General features: G+C 39.4%; 4 protein-coding genes across 10 annotated transcripts; 1 reads left to right on the top strand and 3 right to left on the bottom strand.

The window, feature by feature from the left end:
- Positions 1-944: 944 nt before the first annotated feature.
- Positions 945-10882, bottom strand: LOC109635136 (embryonic polyadenylate-binding protein-like). Of its 7 annotated transcripts, none has more exons than XM_069525888.1 (17): positions 10745-10882; positions 9508-9712; positions 8023-8216; positions 7519-7634; positions 7274-7369; positions 6824-6963; positions 6645-6739; positions 5412-5549; positions 4900-4995; positions 4384-4644; positions 3773-3860; positions 3567-3686; positions 3343-3479; positions 2757-2880; positions 2515-2656; positions 2105-2180; positions 945-1102 (listed from the first exon to the last, which is right to left on the bottom strand). In XM_069525888.1, the coding sequence occupies exons 2-17, from the start codon at positions 9698-9700 to the stop codon at positions 1064-1066; spliced, it is 2055 nt and encodes a 684-aa protein (XP_069381989.1). In that variant the 5' UTR covers positions 9701-9712; positions 10745-10882; the 3' UTR covers positions 945-1063. The 7 variants fall into 7 exon arrangements, with proteins under 7 accessions (XP_069381989.1, XP_069381992.1, XP_069381991.1 ...); XM_069525891.1 differs by having other exon boundaries at positions 2526-2656; XM_069525890.1 differs by having other exon boundaries at positions 2757-2865.
- A 185-nt stretch (positions 10883-11067) lies between these two features.
- LOC109635138 (14-3-3 protein beta/alpha-1-like) lies at positions 11068-15366 on the bottom strand. Its single transcript, XM_020096085.2, has 6 exons — positions 15224-15366; positions 13821-14122; positions 13570-13693; positions 13215-13378; positions 12969-13064; positions 11068-12876 (listed from the first exon to the last, which is right to left on the bottom strand). Exons 2-6 carry the CDS (start codon positions 14112-14114, stop codon positions 12820-12822), a joined length of 735 nt encoding a protein of 244 aa, XP_019951644.1. The 5' UTR covers positions 14115-14122; positions 15224-15366; the 3' UTR covers positions 11068-12819.
- A 157-nt stretch (positions 15367-15523) lies between these two features.
- On the top strand, positions 15524-19308 carry ognb (osteoglycin, paralog b). Its single transcript, XM_020096084.2, has 6 exons — positions 15524-17474; positions 17552-17627; positions 17892-18056; positions 18146-18348; positions 18455-18547; positions 18630-19308. Exons 1-6 carry the CDS (start codon positions 17376-17378, stop codon positions 18795-18797), a joined length of 804 nt encoding a protein of 267 aa, XP_019951643.1. The 5' UTR covers positions 15524-17375; the 3' UTR covers positions 18798-19308.
- LOC109635139 (ubiquinol-cytochrome c reductase complex assembly factor 5) lies at positions 18910-22301 on the bottom strand. Its single transcript, XM_020096086.2, has 2 exons — positions 22005-22301; positions 18910-19507 (listed from the first exon to the last, which is right to left on the bottom strand). Exons 1-2 carry the CDS (start codon positions 22156-22158, stop codon positions 19416-19418), a joined length of 246 nt encoding a protein of 81 aa, XP_019951645.1. The 5' UTR covers positions 22159-22301; the 3' UTR covers positions 18910-19415.
- Positions 22302-23147: the final 846 nt, after the last annotated feature.

Here is a 23147-nt window from a genome sequence, read left to right as displayed (position 1 = left end):
TGTCTCATTTTGGGGAGTTTTTAAATTCCAGGATCAAATATAAAACTTTGAAAGAACCCAATGTTTCTCTGATCAATACATTTTATCTGTAATTAAAAGTCTTGAGATTTTGGTTTAACACCTTTAACCATAAGTCATAAAAACAAACCAGATGTCACTCCACTGGTCAGAAGAAAGCACTCATACTCATTTTTCAGTCATGAGACTGACCGCATGTCCTGTGATTTGATAAACTTCTCAGATATTAGACTTAAATGTCATTCATGAACCTAAAACAAGCTTGATGAAAATAACTCAATACAAACTCTGCAGCAAACAGACAATGAACAGATCAGTCTGGATTGCATGTCCTGCAGCGTTCAAACTAAACAAGACTTCATGGCTGCCAACATTAGCACAAGCCAGTTAGTTTCATTCTTTTCTTTCAGTTCACCATTTTGTTTGCAGGGATTTTAATTATCTTAAAAATAAAGTTGAACCAGTTTATCTTCCTCGTAACACTTCCAAAAAAGCGTGTCACCCTCTGGTTTGTTCTAGACTGGGTTTGAATGACCTCACTTATTGCCCCGTGGCAGAAAAACATTGAAATTGGTTCTCAGTATCCATATAAGATAGATTACATTATTCATCCCCAAAGAAAGGGTCGTCATAGCAGTCCAGTATTTGGATACAATAAAAATACAATAGAATATAACTGGATATTTCTTAGCTCATACTAGCTGACGAGACAATGCACCAACAGGCCTCATGGTGGTAGTAGTGAGCATATTACGGCTTCAAATAGCACTAGAAAACAAAATTGGACAAGTGGCACAAAAACATTTGTGGTCAAACGATGTTTTGCAAGAGGAATACTAACGGGTTGTTCTGGAAATGTACATACCTGAAGTGGATGAACTGCACCATTAACCCTTTTGTGTTAAACAAATGACACAACACAGGTGTAATGCATATTCTGTAAACTTTATCTTACAACAAAAGATATAGCAACAACAAAATTGCTCTTTAGTCTTATAACAATTTATTTTCTTTCCTTTTTTTTTTTTTTTTTCTTTTTTTTTTTTTACAATTTTACTGATTCTGTTTCCTCAGTCGTTGTAATCTGGAAAAAATGACATGGTTAAGTCTTTTCAAGTCATATTGTCTGATATTAAGAAATGTGTGCAGGATTCTCTCTGAACTATCAAACTGAACGTTTCAAGTACAGCTGAAGTCCTCAACAGTGTTGGGAGCGTTACATTTAAATGCATTTCACGCCAGATTACAGAATGCATTACAGTAAAAGTACCCAGGAACAATGGAGTCTGGCAAAAAGGATGATGAAAATAAAACCATATTCAAGTAATGGGTGCTGTCATTTTGCAGTAGTGATCGTTGTGTGGAGCCAATCAATCTGTCAATCATGATGTTTTACCCTGATCACTGCATCAAATAATTAAAACCAAACTTATTGAACATAATAAACCCTTGATCATACAGTATCATAAGAACTACCTAAAATGACAGAAACCCATCCTATACACTAACACGGAGGAGGTGGGGTGCTATCATGTCGTGCATCTTTGCAGATACTTGCAAAACCATTAGTGATCGTGGAGCTTATACGTCTAATAAGTTTTCCACAGCAACAACAAAAGCCTCGTTAATTCCAATTGATCTAGTGTTTTCAATGTACCTCAGGTGCTATTAAAACACATTATCTTCATATATATTCTAAAGAGGAATAAATCAACTGTAAGTAGTCTTGAGTTATCCTGAAGTCTGCTGTTCAGAATCATCTTTCATAGCAAATAATCAATGGAATAGTAAACTCACAGGTTTCTTTTTGTCATGTTTACTGCTTTATGCTTTCATCCTTTCTGCCAGACTAAACATCACCACCAGGGTCACTAACCCTGAATTCTCTGGGTCGTTTCCTTGCATTTACCATAAAGGCGAGACTATGGGTGCACTTGGCTGACTTGACCACAGTGCTCCAAGGAGACAGTCTTGCCATGTGCAGAAATTAAATGGAGCATCTTGTGTACCTCGCACACAATAGCATAGTAAAGGTTAAATATTACATGTGAGCTAATGATTCATCCACAGCTGAGAAGTCGCTGACCTGTACTGGCTCTTCACTTCTTAGTAGAGCATTCCTTCGCCTGGTGAGCCTGTAGGACTGCGATCGCCTCATCCACCTGCACAAAAAAGTGTGGAAAAACAATGGAGATAAATTGGGGATTATGGGAGATACGGTTGAGGCCCAATCATGGTCCTCCACCTCCACCACACTCTCCATCTCTCTCTGGTCTGGAGATGCCACTGAGCAACTCCTGCCAACCTCCTGCAATCAGCATCAATGTGAGTAATATTCTAAGAAATAGCAGAGAACTGTTCATGTGTAGATTCTTTTAATTACACCATTCATTGTATCACATTCAATAAAGAGAAGACCTGGCTCATCTTGAGTTTCTCAACACTAACAGCTACAATGGTCACATAGCAGGACATCAACTAGACAGTAGAAATTACCATGATTGTACCTTGGAGTGCAAAGACTCGGGCGACTCCAGCATGTGCAGCAGCTCTGAGTTGTCGATCTCCAGTAGCATCCCTGTAATCTTCCCAGCCAAGCTGTGGTGAAGGGCATGGATCATTGGATACAATCGCTCACCTGTGTGTCACAGCAAAGACGAGCAGCAACCTCAATGCATCAGTCGCTTCAATCCACATACATTATTTCTTAAAAGATGTAGAATTGAATAATGGCAGACCAAGGAGCTGTTTCTGATCCATTGGTTGAGCTGCAGCCAGCATCGAGGCGGTGAGCGGCTCATGGCCTGGAACATGCAAGGGTGGCTCCATCACTGGGGCAGGAATAACCTGGTACAAATCACACTTTGTTAAAAAAAGAAAATTAGTTTTCAGTTAGTATTCATACGGTACAGTCATTAAATATTATTGGCATATGGTTTCATTTGAGGTATGTTATTTTTGTGATGGATAATTTAAAATCTTTATGATTTGCATCATTCTTAAACTGAAATGTCCAAGTTTAAGAAATGTCGACTGGATTCTGTATGACCCCTTTTACTCTTTTATGGACAGAATAAACAAATTCAATTGCCCAGTGTATGTTTTTACATGCACTGATAATTAGGTGCATGCAAACCAATCCATGTAGTTAACACACATACATCAGCTATCCTTGTTAGAACACTGAAATGACTTCCATTCATTGTGGACCCTGTCCCTAACCTTAACCCGGACCTCAGAAACGATGTTCTGCCTCATGAGGACCAGGCTTTGGTCCCCATCAGGTCTACTGTTCCTGAACAGGTCAGTGTTTATACTACTGACCTGTAGTCTTGTCATCGGTGCAGGTACAGTGATGATCTGCTGAGGGCTCCTCACAACAGACGAGTACTTGTACTGGTTGTTTCTGATCACACCGGCCGTGTCTGTGCGTCCTCCTACAGTCTGGGTCCCAATGTTATCTAAAGATAGACATTACATGTGTCACAAACCACCAGCGACATAATGACACATTTTAGAGGAATAACACTTTTAATCCAGGTACTAACTTGTCTTCTGTGAAGAACTGACAACACGTGGAGCCTGGGTGGAAGCTTGTCTGACTGTAGCAATGGTCGGTGATCCACGTCGAGGAACAGAATTACCAACAAACTGGGTTGAGTACGGGCCTAAAAACATGGACAATATTTATATATACATATACACTTTATATAGAGATGTATCTATGTGAACACAACACAAACTGTCCACTCACCCTGTGGTCTCGGTGGTTGTCCTGTCCAGCGAGGTACTGGCCTCATGTTGCTGACAACGTTGTGGTTATAGAAGGAGCGAGTAGGAGGCTACAAGATAAGAATCAATTTAGAATGCATGGCATCAAAATCCAGCTCAATCTCTAAACCACAATGAATATTTGTGTCTTTGGACAGAACTAAACAAATTCAACTGAAAACACACTGCATACAAAGAGAAGGGCAGGAGGATGCTAAGTGGCTTCAAGGAGTGTGGGCAAGTTGAAAAGGTCTCAGGAAAAAGAAAAGGCTGCAGGGAAATAATAACTGAGAATTGAATCAATGACAACTTTTCTCCCTCGTGGTTAGAACTCATGCCAGTAGGGAGTGCTGCAGCTACCTCAGCACCCCTACTTCTACAGTCCTTATTTCTTTTAATTCTATTTCATCTGCAAAAATGTAAATTGAGAGATGACATTTAGCACTGCAATGAAATATATTATTTCAACAAGCTGACATTCGGTCGACGAACATTTTCAAAAATGTACAAACACTGATTAGGACGGCTTTCCAATGAGGAACGGCTCATTACAATAAAACTCCCTCTCCTCTGTCACTGCTCAAACACCCGTACCTGTGGTACAGTCATGTAGTATCCGGTCTGGTGGTATGAGTCGATGATGGGACTTTGCATGGTCCTCAGGGTGGCGAGTCTCTGCATGTACTTGTTGGTGAGGATTGCTTTACGCTCCTCCCTCCGCTGAGCCAGAGCCACATACAGCGGCTTGGTTGCAACAATTCTTCCGTTCATTTCAGTGACAGCTTTTGTTGCTTCCTCAGGTGAAGAGAAACAGACGAAACCAAAGCCCTTGCTCTGCGAACCGTCTGTCATCACCTGCAAGAAACAAAGAAGCTGAAGGTCAGAGATAATTCAGATAATTGACACTAAAGAACCAACAAAGATGTAAATTTATCTCCGTTGTGCTCACCAGGTTATTTTTAAGAGACTTGTTTGTGTCATTTAATGATTATTTGTGAAAACCCAGACGGATTGGTGATCAAACTTTGCTATGTAAATGTGCTGTTTTAATGGTTAAATGTTTTTGCAATGAGAATTTTGCAATGAACACACACGCACACACAACAATACCTTGGCACTGGTGATGATGCCATAAGGGGCAAACTCCTTCCGCAGCCTCTCGTCATCTATGGTATCATTCAGGTTCTTCACATACAGATTCACCCCCTGGAGACGAGTATGACAATATAACATTTGTTCTTCCTGACAATTTTGTTTGTCAAGCAGATTTATTTACCATTTACCTCTTACCTTCATATTGGAGATAATATTCTACTGATGAAGTCAGTTGTTCTTTGATGACACAGTGACTTCTTCCATTTAATTTTAAGGAAATTGCAATGTTTGATCTTGTACAATTGACTCACTTTAAAAAAAATGTAACTGTTAACAGAGCCTTGTTGTAAAAGAACATATGCAGTCAGCTGAACTTGCCTGGTTTATGTAAAACAAACAACTGAGGCCTCTATTGTGAACATCACTGAACCTTTACTTTCCTTCTAATATCCCAACTCTTCAGAGTTGTAACACCATAAACATAGTTAGCAAATGACAATTTCCATTTTTAAACAATTCAGCAGTACCTGGTAGCGCTGGATGCGGTCCTGCTTGATCTGGTCAAACTTGCGTTTGAGCTCTCCCTGGCGTTCCAGGCGCTTCTGAGCCCGCCCAACATAGATGGTTTTTCCATTGAGCTCCTTTCCATTCATTTCATCAACAGCCTGTGAAACCGAGAAGAGCATCAATGTTACATTTACCTTTGCTGCAATTTAAAGCACATCACACATTTTATGACGAGACTTAGCTCGGCTCTACATAGTTTTCTAGTCTCTTGTGTTTGGTTTTATAGCAGCACATGGAGTTGTACCACCATCATCAGGACCTTGACCAACCCTAGCATGTCCGATCTGCCCAAAACAAATGGCCAGGAGATAAATCAGGATGGTCGACATCAGAGGTGTGAGCAGGAAAAGTCAGACAGAGAAGAAAGAAAGAATCAAATCATGAATACTGGGCAAAAGACATGGTTCAGAAAAAAACTATTGGAGAGTACAACTGCAAATTCAAGTATTGGTATAAGGTATAAAATGGCCTTTTGTGGCATTTGATAGAGCTGTAGGAAATCTGATAAGTTGAGGCTTTAGCCCACAACTTCGAAAATAAAAAACAAATATATATTCAATTAATTTGTTTTGTATAGTACCGAATCATAATATACCTTATCTCAAGGTACTTTACATAGCAGGTCAAGACCTTAAAAATTATAGAAAAACCCAACAGCTCCCACAATGAGCAGCACAGTGGCGACTGTGGAGAGAGTAAAGGTTCAAAAGGTTCAAAGGTTTTATTTGTCATCTGCACAACAGATACAGCGTACATGTTGGCAATGAAAATCTTAAATCTCCGTCATTAACTGGAAGAAACCTCTTGAACCAGTGAGCAGAGAAAAAAGGGGAAGAGAGAAGAGAGACAGTTGCATAACCATCATATATATATTATTTGGTAAGATATTTCTCTGGGGTTGTCAATTTAGAGGTGAGATTCACTATGGACTCTATTGCCTTTAATTCTGCTAGATCGATTGATTTTGGTTTCCCCAACAGTGCATTGAAGAGTCTGACCATGTTATAGGAGAGCAATGATAGATCAGAAATCTGATTTTGTGAATACAGTGATTGTATTTCTAGCACATAGTTCTTAGAGCATATAAAGCTATTAAAAAAGAAACCAACACTACAGGTCCAGTATAAATGTCTCTATAATTGACTGGTTGGTAGGTATCTACTATAAGTGGACACAGACACTCGGCACACTACCTTCCGAGCATCTTCGTGGTTTGCATAGTTAACAAAACCAAATCCTCGTGAACGCCCCCTCTCGTCCTTCATCACCCGCACACTCAGAGTCCTCCCTAAGAGCGAAATGTATGGAAATTCACTATTAGCTGATCAAGACGATGCATCTAAATAGGAACAACAAATAACAGGATTTTTACCAAATGCAGAGAAGACTCCCTTGAATTTCTCGTCACTATAGTCTTCACCAAAGTTCTTGATGTAGACGTTGGTGAACTTCATAGCTTTGGTGCCAAACTCAACCTCTCTCTCCTTACGAGACTTGAAGTGGCCAACAAACCTGTGGACAGAATCAATCCCATGAACCACGGGACAATAATTGAAAGGATAAAAGAATAAGTTAGTCACTGATTGTGAAGAGTATGGAAATTTGTCTCTGCTTTAGCACACAGCATCACAATCACCCTGGACAGTCAGTTTTCAGCAACACAGCAGCAACACAACTAAGACATAAGTTAAAAATACATATTGTTGGGACACAATAACATTTAAGGACAAGAATGCTTTGTTTCTCTTTCTATTATGAATAGAAAATCTGTATCTATATTTCTGATGATTATGCTTTGTGCAATGTTTTGCAAAGATCCTACCTATTCACTGACCTAGTCAACTGACTTTTTTGTCCCAGGAAATTGACCGTTGGTTTCACAATGCCAGCTTCCAACTGACGACTACCTTTCTTTTGACTGAGCAAAACACACAGAAAAGTTCTGAGATATGATCAGCATTCATATCAGTTCATATAGTTAAATACATGTTCTGTGCTACTCTTTGCCTCAACTTACATTAGAAGCCATTGAAAAACAGGTCAAACCAAAGTATTTTGTTGACTCACACTTTCCTATCGTTCAGCAGCATCCCATTCATTGTTTCAATGGCCCGGTTTGCAGCCTCGTGAGTTTCAAAGTGAACAAAGCCGTAACCTTTTGATCCATTTTCATCACAAACAACCTACAAAAACAAAAAATATTCCCAGCTTTAGAAAAATCAAACGTGCATTTGAGTTTTGAACCATGAGCATTTTACAGAGCTGGGTGATAATCCAGTGGTGTTGCTTTTCTCTGAAAGTAATAGTCAATTTATTGTTTTACAAAACTCTTGTACAAATTAAACATTACAATCAAATTATAATTAAATGAAATGGTAAGATATTATTTCTGAAAAAAGTCTCACTGCACTTATTTGGATTTACTGATCAACATAAATGTCAATGTTGATCATTTTTGTAAATACATTTTTAGTCTAAAAGACTAAAGCCACACAGACTCTACACTGACATACACATTTCATTGTTACATCACTGCACACAGACGATAGCCAAGCAACAGTAGGCACTTACCTTGCAGGACAAAATATTGCCAAAGGCTGAGAAGGTGTCATACAGTGCCTTGTTGTCAATAGACTCATCCATGTTCTTGATAAAGATGTTGCCCACACCGGACTTCCTGAGTCCTGGGTCACGCTGAGACCACATTATCCGGATTGGCCGACCCTTGATAACGTCATAGTTCATTGTATCCAGGGCACACTCCGCTAAAAGAAAAATTAGAAAAACATCTTAGTACCATACACCCCTTTTAATGAGAAACTATATATATTATAACCATGTTTAATTTCTTGTCTGGAAGGAACCACGTACCAATCCACATTCAATAGCCTTATGTTTTTCTGAATTATGTAATAATGCAAATTTAAACTCAATGTCTAAATGTTGTAGCACAAATAAATAACTATTCTGCAAAGATCTTCAGCAGTCCCTGTTTAAGAAAAACTTTAATGTCCTTGACTGATGCATGTTCTACGAGCCTTCTTCTTCATCAGTCTCTGTTGTCTGAAATGGTGTCGCTGTACAACAGTAGCGAAGCTGAATGATTGTTTTAAAAAAGTTGCCCAGATGAAAAGAAAGAGCAACCGGGTTTATATGCACCCCAAAAAAATGATCTTGTGATCAGCAGTTCTGCGGACAGAGAGGCTGTGTTGATGAGGTCAGAGGAGAACGCCAGACTGGTTTGATTTAAAGACCAAGTATCTCTTTAAAACTGGTGAGCAGAAAAACATTTCAGACAGCCCAACAAGTTGAACCTTAAGGCTGAGAAAACTATGTGAGGTTTCACTCCTTCAGCTGAGAACATATCTAAGGCTGCAGTGGGCAGAGGGTCACCAAAACCTGGACAGTTAAATTGGAAAAACATAACCTGGTCTGATGCGTCTCGGTTTCTGCTGATGCATACAGATGATTTGGGTCAAGTGAATTTGGCATCAATGGTAAAAATCCATGGACCCCTGCTGTGTAAACAGTCCAGGCTGGTGCTAGTGGCCACAGTGTGGGGAATGTTCTCTTAATAACAATCAATCATGTTTTGAATGCCGCAGTCGATTTTAGAATTGTTGCTGACCATGTGCATCACTTCATTATTATAATTAACCATCTTCTAACAGCAACTTCCAGCAAGATGATGCACCATGTCTCAAACTGTTTTTTGTATCATGAAAATGTGTCTAGTGTACCCCCAGTCAACCCCTTCTAAATAAAAAAGATAACCTTTGGGATGTGGTAGACCATGGACCAGAATCTCAAAGGAATGTTTCCAGCAGTTGGTGGATTGAAGAATTTAGGATTTTTTGAGAGCTAACAGTGAAGTCCCACGTGGTATTAGTTACATGTTTCTAATAAAGTGCTCAGTGAATTAATATTAGGCCAGAAAACACAAAATGACCAGTACCCACTGAGTGTATAAGTGCAACACTTATACACTCATTCCAGTTATAAAAAGGCATAAAGTTTTACTGCTTAAAGTGGATTTGGCTTAAACAGCTACTTTACCATCAGCTGGCTGCTGGAAGTTTATGTAGGCATATCCCAGAGATCTGCGGGTGATGATGTCTCGGCACACACGAATGGACATGATGGGTCCAGCAGGAGAAAATTTCTGGTAGAGCATGGCCTCTGTAACATCCGGGTGCAAGTCCCCAACATACAAAGAGGCGAGGGGATATGCTGGTCCACTGCTGTTCATCTTGGGTAACAGCTAGTTCAATGGATAAGAAAAACAGTTATAGGCATAGCATTTAGCTTTTATTTATATGTTGTTGATAGAAGATTGTTTCTGAGGTAACAGTGAAACTAAAAACATGCTTGAGAATAAAGGAAGCAACCAACAACTATTCTTATTATCTCATTATCTGCCAGTCCTTTTTTAAATCAATTAATCATTTTGTAAATTGAATTTCAATAAATGGCGATACATTCCCATCAGTCTCCCAAAGTTCACATCTCAAAAAGTCTTCATGTCTCAAAGTCTGAACATTTAAATGTTTAGTATACAATCAAACACTATCAACAATATCAAGAGATGGTAACGATTGAAAAACTGGAACCGGAGAATTTGTGAAAGAGTTTTACACATTCTTGAAAGTGTCCTTATATTAATGAGTACTTATATATACTTAGTTGACACTCATTGATTCCAATAACAAAGACTCATATATTTTGTATATAATTTCTATACAATCTCTCATATATCTTACACCGTAACTGGCTATGTACTGATGTCTGTCTCTATGCAGATTCATATTACTATGTTCTTCAACAAAGTGCATAAATACAGTATTCAACATCCTGTGATATTCAAGTACGTTCCTCTGTCCATAATATTCCGTCAGTTGTGAAAGGTGCACATACAAGTACACGTTCTATGTATTGTTTCTGTTAAATGTGTTTTTTTACTTGATGTCATCTCTTCAATCACATTTTCACAATCTGCTGGTGAAATAAGTGAATTTCCCCAAAGTTGGATCAGTAAAGTCGATCCCATCTGATCTTAACTGCTCTTGTAGCTTTAATTAGCATCACGCTAGCGCAAGTTAGCTAAAAAAAAAAAAAAAAAGAAACTACGAAAGACGCTAATTTGCCAGTTGCCTAAAACAGCTAACGAGCGCGAGCTAAAGTTGGTTTTAAATCCATATCAGTCATCGCTCGTCGACAATCACGTGAAGCGGCTGGATTCCAGACACACTGGCTCACCAAAGTGTAAACGTGAATGTGGGTGAACGTTACTTACAGTTCTGAAATAATGGAGAGAAAGTCTTTGGAGCAGTTTGAGTCTCAGAGCCGCAGCTTCACTTCCACATGGGCCGGAGGTTTGTCAATTATGACCGTGGAACACCTGCAGCCGCGCCCCTCCGCGCATCCACGTTTCAAACCAACTGTGAGGGGGCAGATTGATTTACGTGTCACTCCGCGATGAAAACTAGTTCTCGCAGTGCCAGAACTTCCAGTTTGTTTGAACTTTCCTTTGTGAGTTTATTGATCTTGTTATCGAGGAGTGAACCACTTTTAATCAAATGTTCCTTGTGAATAAAAATGCAGACGTAATTTCCCCTGTTATCTTAAACGAAACTTTATTTCACTGAATGGTCTTTGACACTTTTCCTATTTCTTACATGTAGAGTGAAACTAGAATGGTTTTAAAGATACATAAACACAAAGCTAGAATTACACCAACCATTGTTTATCTCCATGTCATCATTGCTTTTCAGAACTAATCTAAAATTTTCACAACCACGTGTGTGCACTGGGTAATAGACTGTTACAGAAGCAAATTTTTAGCCATAAGACTTGTCAGTAAAAACAAAGCAAGTAGATACCTGATATACAGACAGGCTTCGTTCCACATTCACTAACTGCATTTTCGTCAAGCATAATAATGAATTGACTTTTTTTTTTCCCAACAGAACATTATTTCAATTTATTGGAGCATTGTCAGAGTAAAGAGACTGTCAGCTATAATGTGGAATGGTGTCTTCAACTACAATAGGTGGAATGTAGTGGTGATAAATGGTATTGTGACACTGAGCTTCTTTCCAAATTGCACCATCAAAATGTGAAACCTGATTTTTGAGGTGATTGTTCACACCGACTACCTTTAACAGCAGAGTGATGCACCTGGTTTAAAAAGAAAATGAGGTTGACGTCAACCAGTTAAAAAGCTAGTCTAGTCTAACTCATTCTCTTTTGTGATTTCTTTAAACAACAAGCAGATGCTGACACCTAATGAAAATAGAGGCTGCAAGAGAAAGCCAGGCACAACAATTTTTTTGGGATAAAGCAACCGCTTTAAGAGGAATATTTTGCAAGCAGGGTTGATACAGTGTGGTAAGACATTTTCAATTAACATCAATAAAAAGGTTACTTTAGGTTTTACATACAGATGATAGTCAATCCTGCAAAATACATGAAACCACATTTACGCACAAACATCTTTCATTGTACTGAGATCAAGCAGCACCTGAACAGTGAAACTACAATGACAATCTGTACTTAGTTTTAAAAAATTAAATAAAAAAACATAAAAAGGAGCACTGCCTTTTTAGAAGCCTAATTATGTGGAATGTCTTATGTCTGAACAAATCTAACATGAAAATTTAAGGGACCTTCGAACTTTGAAAGTGTGAAAGTTGTGAACAAGATCAAGAAGCATTACACCAAGATGTCAGTGTCACAATACAGCCTGCCTCCTTTCTGTATGAGCCCACAGCAGAATTGCAGTTAGTTGAATACAGGATTGTACGTGTGTCTGGAAATTCAAACACAAAACTGTTTTTGGGGGGTTGTGAAGCAAATGGAACGCCTACCATCACAGTGTTTGGTGGAAATCAACTGCCAGTTCAATTACCATACAATAAAACCTGTAAATATCATGAGGAATCACAAATAAGAAAAGTAACAAAAAAAGGGATGAGAAATGCACAACAAACTAGCTGGGACAAAGGAATTTGGAAGGACGATTAGAATTCACAACACCCCCCCTCCCCCCTAGACCATACGCACGATCGTTCGCATCCTTTCACACTCGCTCATTCACTACATACAGACTTACACACGAAGCCGACAAAAACAACAGCAACATGGACTCACTAATCAATACAACATGTTTCCACAAAGTGACTGAATCTGCTAACAACTGAAAATCACCCTGTCACCTCACAGTGAACTGAGAGGGGTAAACTAGTTGGTCAGGAGCAATTCAGGCTGCTTGTCATACAGAAGTGGGAGGGGCTGATGGAGTGGAGGGGGATGTATATAAGCTGTCTGTGTTTAAGATAAGAGTGTAGGTGGATTAACAGTGCAATTCCATTAGTTTTCCCCATCTCCAGTCTCTCCCTCATCTGCCTGGTTTTCTGATGTCCACAGCTAGGAACAGAGAGAGGACAACGTTATGATTTGCTTTGAATAAACACATCAGGATAGAGAGGTTTTAAAAAGCATGAAGTTTTAAAACTCACGGTCAGGTTGTCCCTTAGTAGTTGCATGATCAGGGTGCTGTCTTTGTAGGAATCCTCGTTCAAAGTGTCAAGTTCAGCAATGGCTTCATCAAATGCCTGAAATTGAAACACTCAACCTGTTATTCAAACTTGTATCATCTGGCAGCATCCTGTAAACTGTTTGAGAATCAATGCTCAAAATCATTGTCCATTTTATCCAAGTCATGAAATATTGTTGGTAATTAGTGATGATTTACAGCTTCATACCGTCTTAGCCAAGCTGCAGGCCTTGTCTGGGTTGTTGAGGATTTCATAGAAGAAGACTGAGAAGTTGAGGGCCAGACCAAGCCTAATAGGGTGTGTTGGCTGCATCTCCCCCTTGCTAATGTCAAAAGCTTGCTGGTAGGCCTGCTGGGAATTGTCCACTGTATCTGTGGGCAGAAAAACATCAACAAAAAATCAAAGTCATTATTTCCAATACATTTTATAAGGGTTTCATGCAAAATACAAAAAAGATGCAATGAAAAAACTGAAAGAAATGTCACGGTACACATAATTGTTAACAAAAATAATCATAATTATATTGAAGCATAAACCTCATATAGATTATGTCTTCACTTACCCTTCTTAGTATCACCAGATGCAACCTCAGACAAGTATCTATAATAGTCGCCTTTCATTTTCAGGTAGAACACCTTGCTTTCAGCAGAAGAGGCGTTGGCAATAAGGAAGTTGTCCAGTAGGCCCTGAAAGTAACATACATTTTTTTTTCAGTTAAGTGATATTCAGACATATTAATATCACAGGTGTACTGTGATCATAAATATATGAACTAGACTGCTTTCAAACACCTAAGAAATTAGAAACCCTTACGAGCACATCGTGGCAGATTTCCTGCAGCTCAGTTTCAATCTTCTCCCGGTATTCGCGTGCCATCTGCTGTTTTTTGTCATTGCCCTCGGTCTTCTGCTCAATGCTGGAGATGACGCGCCAGGATGAGCGGCGTGCTCCTACCACATTCTTGTAGGCAACAGAGAGAAGGTTGCGATCCTCGTTTGACAGATCCCCACCTTGCTCTGTCACCGACTTCATGGCTGCAGCCATGTCATCATAGCGCTCAGCCTGCTCAGCAAGCTTGGCCTTCTGCACCAGATCACTCTTGTCCATCTTCTAGACTGGATGAAAGAAAACACAGCATTAGAAGTCATGTTTGCAGTGTGTGGTATGTATGCATGTAGTAAATCAACAGACAAGGATCGGAATTTACATTATACATTCATTACACCTTTACAAATTCCCAAGTGTGTTATAAACTGATTTTATTTTTGCTTTAAACCACGTCTTTAAATGGGAGACACCACAGGATTCAATGGAAAGTGAGGCACTGCGAACCGGGCCCATTGGCAAGTGGGTCAACCATACACATCACTAGCTAAGGTTAGCTGCTAGCTAGTTATGGCTCTCAAATCCTGTCTCCTTAATATTATTATTTATTGAGATATTTGATCGTCATGTGGCAGAATCCAGTTCCCTGATCACTGTTTACACCTGTTATACTGTATTATTGAACACTGGCTCTTTCAGCGCCGTCTCAGCCGACACTTGCTGCACCAGACGGAGCCTTTCCCGGGTCAGATTTTAATGCCCTCCCCTGATGCTGGGGTGACATTTAGCTCAGCGATGTTAGCATCGGTTACATTAAATATGACCGATATGATGCATCCCTGGTTTTATTCGTGTTTTATCTTCACGACATAACAGGGTTGGACATATTTACTGGAGCTAAGCTGTTGTGTTCATGAATACGGAGCTAGCGGCTCTCTAGCCACCGTCGTCTGCTGTATGGTCGCCGCTACCTAACGGTAACGGTGGTTAGCTAGGCCAGCACAAGCAAGGACGGCCTTTCCATCAAAAAAACACGGTTGGGGTGAAGGCAATGAGCGCATGTTGCTGTTAGTAATCCCACGAAGGGGAAATATGGCGCTGCGGTGCATTAATGTCGCGTTTAATTCATTTTCGGGAGCTGCACTGCGGCCCGCCCAGCCTGCCGAGCCCGTCAGAACAAAGTGTCATGGAATCCCAGCGCTAAGCTAGCAGCCGATGCTAAAGCGAAGCAGCAGGCTAACACGGCCAGCCTTTCACAAATCAAGCTAGCCTGCTCCGCTAGCGTGATGGCTTCGCGTTCGGGATTCAACCGGACGCGATGAAATGGCTCCTCCGCCACGGAGCCACGGATGAAAAATCGCTCTACGTGCCCGCGGGGTCGTTATACTCACAATATTGACGACTTTTCTTCTTTTTTTTGCTCCTGCTTTTATTCTCCTCTCTGTGGACGATTCAGCCTCCGTCCTCCGTTAGGTCAGCGTCTCGTTCAGGGCAGTACCACTTCCGTTACACTGGCACTTCTGTTTCCTCTTCTCTCACCGCACATCTGCCCCCAGCTCACATCTGAAACAACACGACGATCGCAGCTCTGCACAAACACCGTGTGTCTACAAATCCACTCGGCTTTTACCGGGACACTGCAGCACGTTTATAAAAGCCCGTTTTTAATGTCTCTCCACGGCAGCTCAGCACGGAGGAGGGGATTTTTGCACGAGTGAAGATCCTCACTTTATTTTCATCCAACTCAGATGGGTTGTGTTACAGTTGTATGTTATAATCACAGATGTATAGTTTTGAACAGACTGAGCTCTGTGGATTCTCCTACAGTGAAAGCACACAATGAGGGGATGTGTTCATTCATCACTCAGATGTTTTTAAAAGATAGCTGTGGGTAAACATCTTCTGTATTTCAGCTTCCACACTGGGGCCATTTGTACACGTTTAAACATATAAGGAGACTTATAATGGTTCATTTGAATAAATAAATTGCTATTTAATCACAGTTGAATTGATTTTCTGATTACGGCTAAATAATGATGCTGTAATAATGCGTTATGCTGTATCCATGTTTATGTATAACGCTGCCTTTGCCTTCCATCCTGCACATCAAGGTTAAAGGCCAAGGTGAACAGCTTCTCTGGAGCTTGCAGGGCTTCAGTTTTCTTTTGCACAAGGACACTGCTGCATTCTTTTACCAGTTACCCTCAGTATATTAACATTAAGAAAAAAATCATTTCACTGGAGTGTTGTCATAATTGTACAATCGAGCATCAATATTTTGATAATAACACATACAGCCTGATATCACATGCAGGACAAAACACAATGCAGTTGACATGTTCCTGTCCAGCAAATGCAGTTATGCTCATCTGAGCTCCCATTGGCATGGTGGTCTTAAAACGAGATGTGGTCAGGAGCATTGTTAGTGCATCTCTATCTCGACAAGATAGAAAGCAATTGCACCTTTTCATCTGGTCTGAAGTCAACAACACCATATTCTACTATTATTTTAAAGTTGGGTTATCAAGACAGTAACATGAGCTTAACTGTTTATTACACACACACACTCGTTCTCTCTTCAGCTGGCAAATCCACCATTATGATAACAATCTACCATCTGGTTTTAAAGGGGACAGGACATGGCCACCTGATTGGTTTATTGTTATGCAAAAAACAGCCATGATCTCAGTGAGTGGCCTAAACTGGCCTTTCTCTGCATGCAGAGTAGCTTTTATGGTCTGCTTTAAAGCTAGTGTGTTTTCCAGGTGAGTCATGTGGACACCTCCCATATTATGTTAACTCATGCCTGCAATAGGAAAAAGACCATTTGCACTTTTGGTAGTTTAACTAACAAAACTGTGTTATATGATTTTTTTTGTTCAAGAAATTCTCTGTCCAGCTGCTTGAAGTGTCAAATAAACATTGTATTTAAGCAATGACAAATGTTCTTGAAACACATTCAGAAACTGCACAGTGGAAACATAATTAATAGACTTTTAAAATAAAAAGATTCCATCAGCCTATAAATATCTGTTCCTTCATCGGAAAGTGAGCCATCTCCTGAAAGGACAGCGCATTTTAACTTAATACGTTATGTGACATGAAGTATTAAGTTGAAAAACAGACTAATTCAAAATAGTTTGCTCTCCAGTTCAGTGCTTGCTTTGGCAATTCCTTTTGTACCAGTAACCTGAACCTGCGCCCTCTGTTTTTCCAGTAAAAACATTATTTTGTCACTGACGGTAAAATTTAAAAACAGCTTTCTTTATGTTTACTTGGTGATTTCCCTCAACCAGTATTTAATCATAACTCTGTGCTCCATATGTTTTACTGTGTTTGCTGTGAAAGAAAAAAAATACAGCATTACAGTCTGAAGTGTCATTGTAACCACTGAGAGGGAGACAAACGCAGCATGTATTGAGTTAAAGTCTGTTTCCTTTTCTCACTGGCAGCTTAATAAAAACTGGATGGAAAATTTTCCTGCTCACATGTACCTCAGAACTCAGTCTAGAAGACAGCGCTCTCTTCTCCCTCCAAGACACCATGATGCAATTAAGGACTTTAATTTTCACATCTGTTATGATCCCATGGATACTGTCTTCTGCAGCACAAGATGAATACATGGAAGCAAGAAAACCTAAGGTAAAAAAATATCTTCTTGGGTTTAGACACTGAATTAGCGGATGGATGAAATGCATAAGTGTTCTTTCTTTTTGCAGAGAGACATTATGACCCAGCCTGACTATGCCTTCCCTCAGGACTCAGACACTGACCCAGCAGGTCCAAAAGCTGATGGTAAGTTTTGTTTCAACTGATAGTTTTCAACAATAGTTTCAAAGCAGCTTATGCAACACTTACTGAGGCATTCTCCCACATTTTTGCAGATGTAGCTATTATGTAATAATGGGGCCGATCAAGTGTCCTCTGCTTCACTGTGAGTGGAGCGTTTCAGCTGCCCAGTCACATCGCTGAGACCAATTAATCAACTTATTCAAAGAAGAAATACAAAAAAAATGGTGAAGACAATGTGATTTGAAATAAAAAATGTGATCTTTTCAGAGTTGCCGACGTGTCTACTGTGTGTTTGCCTGATTGGATCTGTTTACTGCGAGGATGTTTCTCCTGAAATGTCATCTGTCCCAGCACTGCCAAAGGAAACAGCGTATCTCTACGCACGCTTCAACAAAATCACAAAAATTCGCAATCGAGACTTTGCAGACATGGGTAAATAAAAGTCATTCAAATATTCAACAAAATTTCCCTCTGTGAATTTCATCTTGTAAGCACTCTGTCCTTTGTTTTGTTTTTTTCAGCCACATTAAAAGTAATTGAACTAAGTGGGAATCTCATCGCTGACATAGAAGATGGAGCTTTTTCCAAACTTGTCAATCTTGAGGAGCTCACTCTCACAGACAATAGACTCACCAAGCTTCCAATACTTCCCAACATGCTAGTGTCATTTAATGCCAACTTCAACAAGCTTAGAACCCAGGGTGTAAAGGCAACAGCTTTTAAAGTAAGTGAGCCATTTAAATCATCTCTTGCTAAAGTAAGACATTTTGCACTTTGGATAATTATTGAAGTGGCCTGATCTAAGACACTCTGTCTTTTTGTTGTTGCAGAAACTCACCAGATTGGCATATCTTTACCTTGGAAACAATGAACTGACAGCAGTGCCCCAACTTCCAGAGTCTCTTCATGTTGTGCACCTCCACGTAAGTCCATCTGCAGCAAATCATATTTTTTTCTTCCTTCAGTGGAGCCCTAATTTTGTATCCTTGGATTGATCTCCTGCAGAACAACAAGATCTCAACAATAACAGACGACACATTCTGCAAAGGTAACACCAGTCACTACATCCGCCACAACTTGGACCAGGTGAGACTGGACGGGAACCCGCTGAAGCTGTCGCATCACCCCAACAGCTTCATCTGTCTGCAGTACCTTCCTCTCGGATGGAACTGAAATGACCAAAGCATGTTTTTTTACAGAGGTAAACCTTAGAGGGGTCGGGGGAGGTGGATCTATGTAAACTGATGCAGATGGACATTTAGAAAGATTACCATGAACAAAATACTGTTCTTAAGTTACATTTTATATACTCAAATTTACAATACACTTCAAGATGATGCAACTTTTTTAGAACAGAAATGACATAAATATTGAACAGAGGGGAAGACAGAGCTTGTGTTTTTGTTTCTCATCAGTGTTTTCTGCCAGTATAAAACACATCTGTGCAAAATCATCCAAGATGAAAAAAACAAAATATTGGCTCCTTTTGTGGCTTTTCCTTTTGTCAATTAGGCTGAGATGGTTCTGTCTTGGCAGGTGCTATGCAACATTTTCAGAAATTCACTGTCAAACCAATACTGGGACCTAGGTGTCGGTTGTTATGAATAAATGAGACGTTTGTTAGGATTTCGTTTTTTTTGTGTTGCTGTTTCTATAAACAATAAAAGCTGCATGTTGAAAGAGATTTTTCCATGAGCCTCTTTTTCACAGCTTCTAACTGTCACACGGTTGTTTTAATAAACCAGAGTCCAAGTATATGTCCTTTTAGTCCACTTCAAATCCGACTGTCGTTCACTTGGTTGCTGGCTCATTGACAACTATCAGTCCATCTGCTATCTTCTGCTGGTACTCCCGTTCTGATTGTTTTCTTCGGTAGACATCGTCTGGCAAACAAAAAAAAAATGTAAGAGGTTGAAATGAAGAGGTGTGTTATATAGATTTAAAAAAGAGACATACATGTGGTGAAACTACTGAGACTACACTGTGAGTGGCTTATGTGTGACATCTGTGTCTTGTTGACTAATCAGACTAGGAAATGTGTTGAACATTTACTCAAATACAATTTACAGTTTTGACATTCTGGTACTTGAGTATTTCCATTTTATGCTACTTTCAAATTCCACTACATTTCCAAGAGAAATATTACATGTTCGACAGTTTCAGTTACTATTTACTTTTAAGATTAAAAACTATTATAAAATAAAAACAGTGTTGAAGAATCAAAACATGGTTTCCTACCTCTTGCTAGCTTTTCATTTTCTTATAAATTCAAAGTTTTTAACAGATATAAACAAATAGAGATTCTTCCATCCGAATATAATCCACTGAAGATTGAAGAAAAGTCTGAAAATTAAAAACAGTATTTGTACTCAAGTAAAGGATCTGAATGTTTCCTCCACTCAAATATACAGATGTTAATAATAAAATGAACAGTGGTTCTGTTCTTTTCGGTTTTGTTCAGGTGCCCTGAATAAGCCAAAGGGCAAAAGAGACCAATTTTTTCCAGCGCTGTTCTGTTCTGGCTTCTCACAAAAGGAAAAAATGTAATTAAAACACTCATAATGACTGTATTTCATAGATCAGCCAGTTCCAGGGCGCTTTTATCTCTGTCAAGGCTCGTTCCAACGGCCCTGAGTCAGTTAAATTTGTTCAACATATGAAAATTCAAACTGCCATGAAAAAAAGTCAGTACCAAATTCCATTGCCATTTTTTTTCTGTTCCATTTGTGCTTTCTCCTACTGTCACATGTCAAATGTTCTATGAAAAATGAGCGAAGCTGAGAAATGGAACAAGATATAGGAGGCTGCTTTCTGCAGAGATAAACATTTCTCTGTATCCCTATATGACCTAAAACAGGATAGAGTGTGCAGGGTTGTTTCTTTCTTTTCTTTTATAACAGAAAAGGCCGGTTTGAGCACATCTGGAAAAATGTAATGTTGGTTCAGTCAGTGAGAGAAGAAAAAAACAAGGGTTCTCTTTCTTTTCAGTCTTTTGAGTGACTTTGGTAAATCTACTGTCTGCAGGTATAACTGCAGGCATAGAATGTCAACAAAGTGATCTAGAGGACGTGAAGGTACATTAACTCAATTACTGTTCTTAAATACTACATTTGAGTAACATATACTTGGGCATTTACTTTTTATACTGCTATATGTTTTACTTGTACTCCAGTACATTTAAAAAGAAAATGTTTAATCCGCAGCCATAGTACAAAACTTAACAGAAGTAGTAAAACATTACAATATGCTTAAATGAATGCAACAATATGTGATATGTATTTAACATCTCCTGCTTTTCTATTTATATGACCATTTCTTCAGGCTTTGTATGATTTAATGAGCCAAAGAAGATGTCAGTTTGGGCTCGGAGAAAGCTGCGATGACAGTTTTCCTCAACATCTGACATTTTATAGTTTCTCAGTGTTTCAGGATCAAAGTACTGTAACTCTCTCCAAAATCTGAGATCTTTATATTCATGTTATATCTTATTTTCTCTCTTTCAAAATCTTCAATGACACAAATTCTCACCTACGACCTGTTCGACATAGCAGCTTTTCTGCACATTCACCTGGTTCAATTCGATACTCTTTAAGACTATTTGATACCACAAAGATTAATAACAATAAAACATTTATTAACCTGTTTCACAGTCATACAAAGAAGAAAATCTACTGCAGGCTAGAAAATATATTAAAAAGACCCTGCACATAAACTAAGATACAAGATTATTCTAGACAAAGGCTGGATATCCAACTGACCTATGTCAGAATCTAGTCTTCCGTATAATATTGTATTCAATAAAACTCATGTCTCTTGTCTCATTTTATATAAAATAATTAATACACAGGTAGTTTGATGTTAAAGACCACAGGGAGCAGAATTTAGTCATAGGTGAACTGTCATTTTATCAACTAATCGATCAATTAGTGAATAAAATGAAACAATTACTTGTTGTGATACTCAAATATGTTGAGTTTACTCAGACAGAAGACTGAGAAACTCTATGTGAGTGATGTGTCAAATATAGAAAGGTGGTTAACAATTAATTTCATGGTTTTTATTATTGTATTATTGTTTTTATGTATTGTATATGGGGGGGGGGGGGGGCTACAGCTTCACTGTAGAACATGGCAACATTAGCAACATTAGCTTAAACATGTGAAGTGAAGATGAGCAGCTTGGCAGACATGTAACATTTGATCCAACATGGCGGGGCTGAACGTACTAGATACGAGTCAGGTGAGAAACTTGACACGTGTTTTTATCAGCCTGTGAACAGACAGTGGACAGGTAAACAGAGGCTAACATGCTAACACCATGCTAGCTGGATACCTGGTTACGGGCTTCACCGTCGAACAGTTTGTTTCAGGTTTCACTCACAGAAAGTTTCTCTTCCGATCCTCACGTTGATCATGATCCACTCCATGACTCCTCCGATGCAGAAGAAGATGGGGAGGAACCTGTACGTCCCGAGGCGACGTCTACCCGGAACCAGGCTGAGGACATACTTGAGTGTTTTATTCTGACGAAGCATCCTGGCTGACGGACATGCTACACGTGGACACACAGTTCAAACATCTACATGGAAGTCAGAGACGGGACAGAGCAGCGGGGACCTGTTTGTCCTTCACGTGTGTTATGAGAATAGGTTATGAGACACGGACGTGACGGGGTGCGCTCGCTGAGAGATCCGGCGTAGAGCGGATGAGGGGGGTGAACTGGAGTGTGGAGCAGAAGGGTTGGAAGCGCGGAATTCGAAGGTTAAACAAACGCACCACTCGCAATGCTGCGTTCAATGCCGAATCGTTTAAACAACTAATGAAGCTGGATGTGTGGGAAAACTCCCAAATCCAGATCATGATCTCAGGACTCATGTTTGATGTTACACCTGTGTTACACTAGATCAAATCAGATGTTTAATTTCATATTTATAGATATCGAGTGTCATGGTTACCAAGTGGGAATATATGGGTGTTTTCAGTTTTTTCTGCCGACATCCATGCAGCATATTAAGAGTAAAGATTGACACTTTTTATTTTGCAGTGTTTCATGTATTTCAAACTCATTAACACAATAATTAATGAATTCAAAGTAGGATTCTCTTCTAATGCCCTTTCTTCCCGAAATTCAATAAATAATCTATGAAGTAGGTCACTGGGTGGAAATCAGATAATGCCTCGGGTTGCACTGGCATACAAACACACACACACTATTCTCACCAAGTCAAGTTAACCAGGACAGATTTCATTCCCAGCTGATGGTTGGGCAGGTGAGGAGGAACTTAAATAACGACACAGTATGGTTTTATTCACTTTGTATTGTCGTGAAATAGGGTCCTGCGCTCAAATAAATGCGTTAAGATCATTTAAAACCAACTTTTAAAACGAAGATATTTTTCATAGCAACCACTTTGATGTGGTTTAGTGGGTTAAAACAGTAGATTCTTTCAAAATGGATGTGAAAAGGTCTGTGGGCCATTCAAAAATGATTAAAGTCAACTGGTTCAATCTGGACAAGGTTATC

The sequence above is a fragment of the Paralichthys olivaceus genome, chromosome 6 (assembly GCF_024713975.1).
Source record: "Paralichthys olivaceus isolate ysfri-2021 chromosome 6, ASM2471397v2, whole genome shotgun sequence".
NCBI classification, from domain to species: domain Eukaryota; kingdom Metazoa; phylum Chordata; class Actinopteri; order Pleuronectiformes; family Paralichthyidae; genus Paralichthys; species Paralichthys olivaceus.
The sequence above is the reverse complement of the archived record's forward strand: the minus strand, read 5'-3'. Positions and strand labels throughout refer to the sequence as shown.

Coding starts and splice junctions, on each gene's coding strand:
- LOC109635136 (XM_069525888.1), bottom strand. CDS start 9,700: ATGAACAGCAGTGGACCAGCATATCCCCTCGCCTCTTTGTATGTTGGG. Junction 6,964..7,273: donor TTGACTAGGTCAGTGAATAG/GTAGGATCTTTG, acceptor TTCTGTCCACAG/GTTTGTTGGCCACTTCAAGT. Junction 3,861..4,383: donor ACTACATGACTGTACCACAG/GTACGGGTGTTT, acceptor CTTATCTTGTAG/CCTCCTACTCGCTCCTTCTA.
- LOC109635139 (XM_020096086.2), bottom strand. CDS start 22,158: ATGCTTCGTCAGAATAAAACACTCAAGTATGTCCTCAGCCTGGTTCCG. Junction 19,508..22,004: donor GATCGGAAGAGAAACTTTCT/GTGAGTGAAACC, acceptor TTTGTTTGCCAG/ACGATGTCTACCGAAGAAAA.
- LOC109635138 (XM_020096085.2), bottom strand. CDS start 14,114: ATGGACAAGAGTGATCTGGTGCAGAAGGCCAAGCTTGCTGAGCAGGCT. Junction 13,379..13,569: donor ATCTGGTGATACTAAGAAGG/GTAAGTGAAGAC, acceptor TTCTGCCCACAG/ATACAGTGGACAATTCCCAG. Junction 12,877..12,968: donor TACTAAGGGACAACCTGACC/GTGAGTTTTAAA, acceptor CTCTGTTCCTAG/CTGTGGACATCAGAAAACCA.
- ognb (XM_020096084.2), top strand. CDS start 17,376: ATGATGCAATTAAGGACTTTAATTTTCACATCTGTTATGATCCCATGG. Junction 17,475..17,551: donor TGGAAGCAAGAAAACCTAAG/GTAAAAAAATAT, acceptor TTCTTTTTGCAG/AGAGACATTATGACCCAGCC. Junction 17,628..17,891: donor AGCAGGTCCAAAAGCTGATG/GTAAGTTTTGTT, acceptor TGATCTTTTCAG/AGTTGCCGACGTGTCTACTG.